Source organism: Sinohyriopsis cumingii, chromosome 14 (assembly GCF_028554795.1).
Source record: "Sinohyriopsis cumingii isolate HCF-2022 chromosome 14, ASM2855479v2, whole genome shotgun sequence".
Classification (NCBI taxonomy): Eukaryota; Metazoa; Mollusca; class Bivalvia; order Unionida; family Unionidae; genus Sinohyriopsis; species Sinohyriopsis cumingii.
In genome coordinates this window covers 104,914,217-104,927,247 of record NC_142974.1, presented here as the reverse complement: position 1 = coordinate 104,927,247, position 13,031 = coordinate 104,914,217, and the positions used below count along the sequence as shown (strand labels likewise).

General features: G+C 36.2%; 1 protein-coding gene across 4 annotated transcripts in view; it reads right to left on the bottom strand.

Moving 5' to 3' along the window:
• Positions 1-861: 861 nt before the first annotated feature.
• LOC149784546 (uncharacterized) overlaps positions 862-13,031 on the bottom strand; it is a 36,037-nt gene continuing 23,867 nt past the window's right edge. For 3 of the 4 annotated variants that reach the window (XR_016413894.1, XM_089932631.1, XM_089932632.1), the window contains exons 2-3: positions 5,910-6,056; positions 862-4,811 (exon numbers count right to left, since the gene is read on the bottom strand). Coding sequence is in view for 2 of the 4 variants with exons in the window: in XM_089932631.1 (XP_089788757.1) it covers positions 4,657-4,811; positions 5,910-6,056 (302 nt within the window). In the remaining 2 variants the exon portion in view is untranslated. Of the gene's footprint in view, positions 4,812-5,909; positions 6,057-11,077; positions 11,506-13,031 lie in introns of those variants that run through there. The other variant, XR_016413893.1, reaches the window with a different exon arrangement.

Here is a 13,031-nt window from a genome sequence, read left to right as displayed (position 1 = left end):
TTCGTTGACATCTTACTGATTGAAAATCATTTTACTCTCCACATCGCATATTTGACACAGAACTAGAAATACTTTCTCAAAGTAAAAATGTATCGAGTCTTTCGGTGAGCCATGAATGGAACATTTTTACCAAAAACACAGAAGAATTCTCTAAAATAGCAAATCAAAATGATACCAGGAAAAAAAAAAAAAAAAAAACAGGCCAGAAACAATAATCAATGCACTTCTTGGTCTATCCGTCCTCTAAAAATATCATGCCAAGACCAAACATATGGACTCCAGAACAAAATATATAGATACCAAGACCACAAATATGGATGGCAAAATGAATTATATGGATGCCCAGACAAACAATATAAATGCCAAGACCAAATAAATATTCAGACCCATGTCGTGATTCAATTATGTAAAGCTGTACATACATACATACATACATGCGCGCACGCATGTGCGCACACACACGCACGCACACACACATACATACATAGATAGATACATAAATACATGCATACATAAATGCATACATACATACATTAACCTTTATACGTATGCCACATACTAAATTTGAATGCAAACGTGAATAAATTACTCCTCTAACAGTGATTGTAACTTATACACGCATGTGTATTGTAAATCATATCTACCTTGTTATAATTAATTAGCAATTAAAACGCAGCTTTCTTATTGTAATTAATAGATTAGGTAGGTACTGGATTACAGGCAAGTTGATAGAGATACAGGTAGTACGTGTATATGTGAAGGATGAATATAAAAGACAAAAATAGCAGGCAGACATGTATATACATCCGTTTATCCCTTCATAATGAATTTTTTTGGACGAATAAAAACCCAAGACGCTGATTCGACACAAATGATATTTTATTTATCAAAACAACTCATACTCAATACGATAACATGTGATCAAATTTCTATGATCAATAACCTCTCTATCACAGATGCACCTGGGATAAACAAATGTGCCAATAAAAATCAAGCCATTATAACAACATTGGCTTCATTAGATCTATCACAGAAAATCGGATTGTTCAAAAACGTCTATATAATACCAAGGCACAGATTGCTCATTTTCCCTTAAATAAGCAGCCATCTCTACCTGAGGACGGAAGAATAATGAGACGTTGCATTAGAAGGATGTTATCTATTTACATCCTGAAATCGTCACACTGAAACATGATTTTAAAAAATGGACCGTAGTAAATAAATCAAGGTGGAAACAGTGGTGTGTCACCCTGCATTACTCGTCACTACGAGCTTCGAGGTAATTTTACCCTCACAGTCCATTTTTACTCAGGATTCAATGGTTTGGATCATACTGAGATGTTTTTGCAATAAATTATGTATTTATTTCATCTAGATTTGCAGATCGTTATATTGTATGACATGTCGAAAACAACAAAAGCATTGAAAACGGAAACCTGATTGATAGTAAACGGAACTCGACGGAATTGATAAGACTCGGATCGGAATATTTTCCTATGTACGTGAAAAATTAATCCAGGCATCTGGATAAAAGAAAGAGATATTCTATTGTTTAAAAAATAAATGATATTTACTAACAGAAACCGGACGCCTGGTTATGATAATACTTTTGTCTTACGAAAGATATGTATATAGGAAAAATCATCGAGTTCTTTACATGAGAAATCTTAAAGTAGACATGCAGAGTAGCGTTGTCTGGGAGAAGGTCAGAAAGTTTCATCTATAGTGCAGACCACATTGAACACGTGGATTCAGAATTATCTACCTATACACAAATTTCTGTTAAACATTTGGAAAAACTGTTCATGACAATCGTGAGACAGTAATTTTGGTTTACTGGCTTACATATTATATGTTACATGTCTACCTTACTGGCAAACCACTTGACTAACAAATGGAAAGTCCATTCTTTTAAGATCGGTTTTCAGTTGTTAAATCATGCTATAGTCTTTTTCTCCAATAAATCAAAAGCCATACAAAATTTAAAAGTCACGTTACTAAGCATGATCCAACTGAGACCATAGAAATAATGTCTCTAATAGATTCAGGCTTTACACGCAACTAGTCGGTATTGATTCTTCATAATTGTTGTATCTGTAATAACAACAGATAATCGGCCTAGCAATTAGCCATGTGTTGAAAAGGTCCAGATCCAGTCTAATGCAGATTTGATCACAAGAACATCCGTCGGTCTCGCAGTTCTCGTTTTACAATGCTAAAATATCATTTATAAGTCATTTAGAGTTTAAGAAACATAATAAATTATGAATGGGCTATTCGTTTAAAAATGGTTTTCAATTTCAAGAGGTCATACGCTTATGTTGTTGTTTTTTTTGGGGGGTTGTTGTTGTTGTTTTTTTGCTGGTTTCAATTCCAGCAAGACTAAGTGGAAACATTTACGAAACTAAATCATGCTGACATCAAAACATGAATAATCGATCTCACTGATTAAATTCATTTAGTACACAGTTTCCCAAAATGAATGACATTTTGACTATTATGTATCTAACCACAAAAAAAACATAATAACTCCAGAATTTCGACGCCAGTTAGGTTGACAAGAGTCAAGGTGAGCTGATCCCAATTCACTCCTGCGGTCATCGGTCTCTTTTATTGGCGAGACGTCATTTAGATATATGTTCCATATCTTTAGACTCAGGCAGGTGTGCTTTGTTTGAACTATCATGTAATATACACATCAAAACAATCAACGCACATGGATAGGACGCAAAGCGCTGTTATTGTTTTATTCTGATGCCTGCATCATATGTAAATAAAGTAAATTAATATACAAAAGCCATCATGAAACCATAATGAAGTTACATAACACATCAACAGAAGAAACTCATTAGATTATATTTGAGCGAGGAAGTAAACGGCAGCATGGATTTTTAAAAGTTCATTTGTCTTTACACGCTTACAAACAGTAGCACTGCATGCTCCTCTCCCCCCACCCTCTTAATTATGGACTAGTAGCAGTTGAAACTGTTTCAGAAGACAAAAGCATAACATTTCAAAACTGCATTGCATTGCTTGCTTCTTTTTTTCTTGGGTTTTTTGGCATGAAATTCTTGCACTCAAATTAACATCAGATCTGCAAAGGTTTGACGATAATATGGAAAATGTGGGATTAAAGGTTTTACTGAAATTTCTCTACATCTATTTTAAGAAACTAAGGGCCTTACTAAGTATATAGTCTCTACACTCGAATCATATATATATATATATATATATATATATATATATATATATATATATATATATATATATATCCTCTGCCAGATAGTTTAATCCAGACGTTTTGTTGTTATTCATTTAGCATTATGTGCCCAAAGCCACTCTCATTTTAACTTTGAATCGGATTTTCCAAAATGCCATCAGGAACCGAATTGAGAATGTTGATTGATCGATGAGTAGCCAATAGTCAAATAAAACCACCAGTATATCACCACCCTAATCAAGGTTTTCAATGTTAATGATACTTTTCTTTTCCAGATTATATAGTTGTTGGTTTCCTTTGTAAGCCTGAGTGATAACACTTTCGGCCAGATCTAAACCTAACGATTTGACAAGAAACTGAACTAAACTCACAAGTTAGGTGATAACACTGAACGCAGTAAATTTATAAGCGACAAAATAGCTAATGGAATTATCAAATACCAAAAAAATATATTGCAAACATCACATTAGGCAAGCTAGTAAAGCATGCGGATTTCTTACCGAAATTCCATTGGTGCTTAGCGATACAAAGACTCAGAGGGGAATTACGTGTCTAATAGGCTTTCAGCAAAGTGAAACTCTGATCCAATATAAACTTTTGATAATAAATTCAGACGTCCCTGTACAGTGTACTAAAAGTGCAATATGAAGGTGTAGCGACCTTGGTCATGTGAAGGAGTAAATAAGTACTGGTTTCTACTCCTTAAAATAATTGTTCTAGATAGTTCTTCATTTTTGTGTTTGAGATACACTTTAAGGCACGATTTCATGTAAATGTCGTAAAATAGTATTAATTCGCGATTTTTCGTTCAGTACCACTTCACGTGGTTGTCGTAAATTGTTAGAAAATCATGAATTTAAGAAAAGAAGGAAGAAATTAACCGTCTTTAAAAATGATATGACACAACAACTCCTTATCAGATGAACACCAACAATTAAGGGTACCAAAGAAAATATTGTATTATGCATATCCACCAAAACTGATTCCGACGATACAAAGTTAATTCAAAGCAGTTGTCGGCAACTACTTAATTATCAATGCAAACAAATATTCAAGACCGTCAAAACAGATCTAAGATTGCTGAACATGATTCATTTATATCTATAAAAAAATAGATTCTGGAGAATGTATAAATATAACAATGAAAAGAACAGAATTCCTAGTAGATAAATGACATAATTTTACATTATTCACCTCGTTTCTTGCTGCCTTTACATCAAGTTAATATTGGTATTATATTTTTCTTTAAGACACCACTAATTTCAGATAAAAGGTTTTCTACGCTTTTCAATTTGTGCGCTCAAAATACAAAAAGGGCGGGGGTGGGAGGGTGGTATAAATAATAGCGTGAACTTTGTAAATTTTGGAAATCTGCATGTTTGGCACATTTTATGTTGCTGTCATCACCTCTGGCGGGCCTGTCAGATAACTTTCTTTTACAACACGCAGACGTTTATGATGAGTAAGATGCCAACCGTAATCATTAGAGCCGAACCGCCGGTGAACAGACCTAGGGACCAAGACACGGCAACTTGAGTCAAATTGGGGATCCCACTACCGTAAATTATGACGCATGCGGCACCGGATACTCCTGTAAAAAAAAAAAAAAAAATATATATATATATATATATATATATATATATATATATATATATATATATATATAATGGAATAATATGGAAAAATGCGATGTAACTGATGTACTGTATCAAGAGTTTGATATTTTAGAAAGCACATTTTTAAAAAAATGCACAGATTATACGGACGATTCACTGTGCATAGGCAAAGGGTTAAACGTACAAAGGGTTGAAACACGGGAATGTCAATGACATTGATAAACTTATTAATGAAACTGAGAGAGAAAACAAGAGGCCTGCAACAATATGCCCATTTTCAAGGCTTGACAGCAGAATGAAGACTACAGTGTGCTTGAAGTTAGTAGACGTTTCAGATAATGATGTAAACAGATGGAAAATGGCAGCGAAAGTTACTACTTGTATTTTATTTACGCGTTTCGCAATCATTGACAGAGGTTGTTTTTCTTTAAAAAAAAGTGTGCTTTGCTGTAGAGTGTAAAAGGTTTATAGAAGTTCAGTCGCTAAGAATTTGCATGATTTTGGTACAAGACTAATTTAAAAACATTAATATACCTGAGTACTACCTTTTTGCTGTTTGGAGTTCATTTATAAAAACTGTTATGGCTCCAGCTTATTAATCAAATGTATATTAGAGTGTGTACTGACTTCACACTTCAGATATTTTAAGAGATGATGATGATGAGAGAGAGAGAGAGAGAGAGAGAGAGAGAGAGAGAACAAAAAATGAAATATGGCTAAATATGGAAATATAGATGTGAATAACATTATAACATTTATAAGAGCAGGAATATTTTCAGAATGCCAAAATAGATAGTTCCAAATGTGATATCCCCACTGTGGCGATAAAGGTGATATTGCCACTGTTACGGTATCATATTTCTCTCATTGATATATTTCATTATCCCATCATGAAATATAGACCAATCTCTGGTTTATTATACTTGATTAATTTTGAACTTTTTAACTGGAAGGGGGAGGGGTAAAGAGAACCAAGGACATTACTGCGAGATTATTTTGAAATGTGTCTGTGGTGTCAGAACCGTTTTGAAATAAGCGAGGAAAAGTACCTGAGCAGTTAGAAATGTACTCACCAGCGAGGAGTGCGAAAATGAATGCCAGGACACCAGTCACGGTGATGGGGAAACACGAGTAAACCATGATAATAATCAGAGCAACCAATCCTAAAACCCATCCCGCGATTCCAAGGGTCATCGCTCCGATCTGGAATCCGGAGAAGTCTGAAATGAAAAAAATAGATCAATAAATAAATTTGATTTAATACGTGATTCTTTTATTTTAATTTACAAGTCTGATGAAATTGAAAATGATAATTGTGTGTTGTAGCTTTCATTACAACCCCGAAGATTAAATCACAGTGGATTCAATCCAACTCCGAGGATTAAATCATTGTAGATTCATTACAAACAGAGTAATAATAATCACCGTGGATTCATCACAAACCGATGATTAAATCAGCGTGCATTCCGTGGATTCATTGCAAATCGAGGATTAAATCGCCGTGGATTCATTGCAAATCGAGGATTAAATCGCCGTGGATTCATTGCTCATTACCATGATTAAATCACAGTAGATTTTATTAAATTAAATAACCAATGTATCAGCATAATATCAGCGGCTGTAACAGCACTCTTTAAAGAGAATCCTGGAGTTTGTAATAACCACCGCTCGTCCGTCCTTCCATCACTGCCTCCGTAACATTTTCCCTCCTAAATTGCAAGGTGGAAATTCACTGAACTTAGTAAATATGCTGCCTCTATGGTAATCATCTCCGAGGTGTATAATTTTAGGGCGCATCCCCTTGTGTCCCTGGGAGGGGGTCAAAGATCAAATATGCGAAAAATGAATTGATAGTGACACCGTAAAGAAAGGTCACCAAGTTTTGTGCATGTGCAATCCTAGAAAAAGGACACCTACTGCGTTAAAGGGGTTCTGAAATACAGCCTTCCGTCGATGTTCCAGGCAAGGGAGGGGGAGGCTCTGAGGGAGGTGCTAGAGCTGGGGTAGGGCTGGCAAGAATGTCATAAAAATTCGGGAGATCTGACATTGTGAATCACGTGATTTAATTATTGCAAACTAACAGTATGCAATATTCCTTCATTATAAATTAGATACAGGGCCGTAGAGAGACCTGGGGAAGGAACACCCGGGCCTCTCCTTGTTCTTATTCAAAAAAGTTTATTTTATAACATTAAAAAGTGTTAATCGGCCCGGCCCCTTCGCCCCCCTTATCGGTCCTGATTAGATATATAACGCCAATAGCCTATCATTAGTTTTTATAACTTAATGTATATCATTGTTCATTACTAAAATAAAAATTTCAATGCAATAAAAACTTTAATAACCATCTCGGAGACGAGAAAATGATCTTTACACTTAACGGCTTGACATAGAGGTTCATGTGAACTTTATCAAAATAGTTTTAGGCACCAAAAAGTGTGTGTGTGTGTGTGTGTGTGTGTGTGTGTGTGTGCGTCATTGTACTCATCTCCCGCTGACGTAAGCTATCAACAACATATTCATTATTCTAAATGACCGGTGGACTGCTGAAGTGTAAATCTTGCACGATTCTTTTTGAGTGGAAAAACTCCCCATTCAAATATTTATATGTTACTCCGGACGACCATTGTTACAATATAGGTTAAAATTAATAACAGGGGATGGCCTCCTAGTGCCTATTGTGAGGGCATGACAAAATGAGACCATCATAAGGCACTAGACAATCCTTCCTGTGACGTTAGTAAGTAAAACACCACGAGATTGACTATCTGAAGAATATTACTGTAAATAGTACAGACCGGATGAATCATGCCAGTGAATTTGTTTACCTGGATAAAGTTGGAGTCTTTATAACGCAAATCAAAATGAAAATCGATACAAGCAGCACGGAAGTCTAGGGATCAATGGCTGCCGTTTTACTGTTTTGTAATACATTCCTCCAGCTGATATCAAAACATGTATAGGTCCGGGGTTCGAACCTGCAACCTCCCACATCCGAGGTGGACGCCCTCGCCAATTAAACCGCTATTATATTGCTATTTATATCACTATTTATTTTTATTTTTATTTTTTTATTTATTTGTTTATTAATATTTGCAAAATACCATTACTGTGTACTACTTAATTAGTTACAAGAGCTAAGGTTTCTTATAGAGATAAATGAGGTATAAAGACGAAAAGTGTGTGTTTTCATTAAAAGAACGTCGTCGAATCTGAATGACGTTGGTAAATGTATCATATCCTATTCATCATCTACCCACCCTACCCCACCCCCACAAACACAAAGTGCAACTGCAGTGTATATGAACTATATTGTTTGGCTTTAAACATCCATTTCAGTTTCGAATGGGTTCATGTACAAAAACCAATTAATTTTCGTTGAAATTAATTCAAGTTTTATTTGCACTTATGAATTATTAAACAGGCTTTGGGGCTTACAGGGCTGATCATTAATAACCCTTTATGTAGACAGCTTTGTACATTTCTCGTTATATGTCAGTTGTGTCAGAGAACAATCAAGTTACATGAATAAAGTAAACTGAAATAGTGAAAATCGTTTTGATTTTTTCTAACAAAGCTGAAAACAAAACGAATATAAACTTTATTAAGCACTGAATTGCATGCAGAATGTAAAAGACGATACAGAAACTCAACAGACTTACATTTGACTGATTAGAATACGATTTCTTTCAATATGAAACGGTAAATCGTGAACATACGAACCTAGTGTATCACACCCATCCATTCAACACAAACTCACATAAAGACAACATAATTTACTAGAAATTTTATTTAGTAATGTTCGTCATCTAATTATTTTTTGAAGAGAGTAAAACGAGAATGTAACTTAAAAGGGTCTGTACACGCCAAAACAGTGAATACATTTCTCAGAATGAAAGGTGGGTGCCGCTAACCGAGAGGTGAGCTTCGCGTGGATTTATGCGTTGGTTTGGAACGAATATCTCACAATTTTGTGGCCGAATATTCTAGTCCATACGGTGGTGACGTGTTTTTTTCCTCCACTCCTTATTGAAAATCTGGGTTCTAAAAGCATCATCATCGTCGTCGTCATATTCACAACAAGAAACCTTGATTCTGATAGCACCTTATTGACCACAGGTGAAAATCTAGGCTATTCAAATCACCTACAATAAGAAGCACCCGAGTCATCTCAAATACTTGTCCCGCCAGTCATAGATTTGTCCCGTGTATATAGAAATTGTCACAAGTACATAAATAGTAGCCATGTAAATATTTACATATTGTCCATAGCGACAAATTGATGATAACGAAAGGTACATGCGAATAATAAAATATTTTCATTAAAATGACGCTTTTTATAATGTGCTTATAGTACCCTGCACAACGTATAAATGATTTATTTAAATCTTTTTTGTTTTCGTTGACAGACTGTTTAATATTTCTTGGCTACCGAAACAAATTCCGCTGTCAGTTTTATCCTCCCCGTCCCCAGGTAATAACATGATTCATGTAAAAGTGTGTTAACGCACTCAGATACATACACACAAATGTGTGCACATGCATGCACAGGGAAAACAGAGACAGACCGACAGTGAGGGAGAAATGTGACCCATTTTAGATATTTTGACATTTGTGTTGGAGTGTCGGGTCAGAACCCATCGAAAAGTTGGACTTCGCCGACATACGATAGCCGCTCACTTGCACACCTAAATACTACCGATTTTACATCGAGCCATACCAGCATGAAATCGATGAGAGAAGGATTCCCCCTCCCACCCACCCAGGAATTGGTAGCATAACATTCGTTATGTTCTTATGACAGACGAGACGAAAATACAGAGTTGATGAACTTTGACCTGTTACTGTCATTTGCATTGCTACATGAGTACCCAGATCTCGCAAACTGCATGTCCTTGACATCAGAGGTCCAACAATCACGTGAGATCATCAAACCGTATTTCCAAAGTTATTGTACAAAACTATTTGAAAATATTAAACTAAAGTCACGTAAAGTTTGTATACAAATGAAAGTACACGAGGATGCTCAAATGTTATTTTGGAGAACTAAAACCCCAAACTTGTCATTATCGCAACAATCAGGAGAAATGTCAGATTCGCCCGTCAGCGAGTACGTTGTTGCTTTTGTTGTTGTTGTTGTTGTTGGGTTTAACTCGATTTTTCAGTAAAAGATAGGCTATACATGGCGGCCAGTATAACTGGTGGAGGTCGAACCCTGGAAAATCCCGAGAAGAACCACCTACCCATGAGAAGCTACAGGCAAGCTTTCACGCGTACCCACATTTGCCAAGCTTGAAACTTGAACCCACGCAGAGGTGAGATGGCAGTGGTTCGGAACGGTGAGCGATTTAGACCACTCGGCCACTCGGGGCCCCACAGTAAGTACTTACCAACGATGTTTTTGGTCGTATCATACTTGAATACATGTAGTGACACGTGTTCCCTGAACTGTATTCTTGGGGTTGGGGATAGAGGGGAAAAGGCGCTAAGCTCCAATTTCCTCGGCATGATAATTATCAGCAATGTGCTAGGAGTGGCATTAAACCAACAACTATTTTAATTAATATCGTAAATGGCTTTCGCAGATCTAACAAGATTTTGTTTCAGGGTATGGTTCCAATACATTGTTTTGTAGCATATGACGTCAGCGATCGCGTGACATTTCCCATTATAGTAAATGGCTGTCAAATATATTCAGTTACAGATTTAATCCCAAACAGGCAAGCTGCGTGTATTCTATTAATGTATATAACGCACCACTGTCTGACGAATTTCAGGGTCGGATCCTGAATAATTTAAATCCGGGTTCTTCTGGCAATCTACATACATACATACATACATACATACATACATACATACATTGCAAAATTATTCCCATTATTTTGACTGAGATAAACGTAAAGATCGGAATATTTCTGCGACCAAGTCCTCCACTAATTCCTAATAAAACCAAATATTCCTGGGTTTTATATCGGTGGAATGAAGAAATAAAGGTGAGTTTTAATAAAAGCGCTTAAACTCTGTTCTATCTTCATAACAAGTTTTAACGTGATTTTGATATTACCATTTAATACTAACTTCCCCTAAGCACTGGTAGCCAAAAGAGTGTTGATATGCTGATGACTCTCTCTCTCTCATTATATATATATATATATATATATATATATATATATATATATATATATATATATATATATATATATATATATATAGTTGATGGAAATCATACATTAATACATACCCCCACTAGCGTAGGACTTTATGGTGTCCACATCAAAAGTGCAAGATAAATTGCTGTAACAAGCCATGATAAGTCCCGAATACCTGGTGACTCCTCCCGAAGTTGATACATTCCAGAAAGGGGTAACAAAACCCGCAGTCAGGAGGATGAATCCAAGTATGGTACATAGATAACAAAGGCAGGCTATAAGACAGTTGTTTTTGAAGATCGTCATGGTTGTGCTGTTTTTCCTTTACGGGATGTCGTCGGTCAAATAATAAATACAAATTCTGTTAACAATAAACCACAATGAAAAGTGTCGACAGAACGCGTTATGAATGTTTGTGTCAAAACCTGTCTCTCTATGGTAAGTTCCAGAAACGTCCGAGTTAACACTGCGGTAGGTTACGATGAGATATGAGAGTGGATAGCCCTTATAAAGATAACGTATGTCAAAAATACATTTCTGAGTCAAAGCTACTATTAAAGGCAGTCACGTTCTGTTCCAATAACGAAATCAATGAAACATTAGCAATTTTTTGACCTCATTTTTGATGACATATGTCACGCACTCTCTCTCTCTCTCCCTCTTCTCCTGTGTACATGTATATCATAAGATCCTCTCATGACGTTAAATACCGCCCACTAATCACCGAAATTTACCCAAATGGGAATTCAGTTACCCGAGAATATATGTTAATTAAATGCGGTCTTATGCAACTTTAGTATGAATTGTGCGTTGGTCAATATAGAGACGTTTATCCCCTCCCGTAAGGAGAGAACCCAATCAATGTTTTACCTCCGTGTTTATCATGCGAAAGGTAAAATATATCACCAGCTGCTGTGGCTGTTTCTGTATGTGTTTAGTGTATTACTAAATTGATAATTGGCTTGCTATGAACAATCTGCTATTGTTCCATGTACATATCGGTTTAAACCATAAGGAGCATAAACATCGGTATGCTATTTTAGTCTCTTATCGTCTCTGGCGGAGCGACTGTATAAGGTACCCAGGGGCTACCCAGGGGCAATGTTCTTTATCGCGCCCCAACAGTTTTTTTTTCAGTTCGATCCCCCTACCCCCGCCTTCCTAAATATAAACGTTGTAAGAATTGCCTCCATTATACTAAGGTGAATGCGAAGTACTATGAAAAGTTATGCTGCATTTTTTAAATAAAATATCCAGTCTGCCGCCCGCCCCAGCTCCAGTCCACCCCCTGCATGCGCCGCCTCTGATTTTCCTTGCATAGAGATTTTTTAAACTGTATTTTCGATCACTAGAAATTTTACTGCTTGCTGTCCGAAGTAAGTATGTATGTGTAATAGTATGAATCGTTCACTGCTCAACGGCACGTCAGCACAATGCTGGTCATATGTTGCGGATTCAAAGCTAAGTTTAAATAATGGAACAATAAAGAACTGCAATGACAAACAAATATAAACCCTTGCAAAGGACAATGAATATGGAGCACCACACATAAAAAGATCCAACAAAATATTCTGTTAAAAGGCATAACTCATAAGAACTAAAAGAAAAATTGTACAAATTCCTTCAAATATACGTTGTTTGTTTTGGGGGTTTTTTTTGTTTTTTTTTCATAACACTCATGCTCTCAAAAGGTCCAAAGTATGTTTTGCCGATCTAGCAAAGTTTTCTGTTTCCAAATTTTGTAAGCCTCTTGAACCTAACAAATATAAGTTTGGTTTTGATATGTGACAAACAGGGCCGTAGACAGCGATCACGGACCCTGGGATAAGAAACACCCGGGCCTCTCCTAGTTCTTCTTCAAACAATTTTTTAATTTTATAAAATTCAAAAGTGTTATTCGGCCCGGCCTCTTACAGGCCAGGGTCCAGGGGATTTATCCCCGGTTGCCCCCACCACCCCTCTTGTCGGCCCTGGTGACAAATATTTATATGCGTTGTCCCTACATTACCATGTATGTATGTATGTATGTATGTACGTATGTATGTA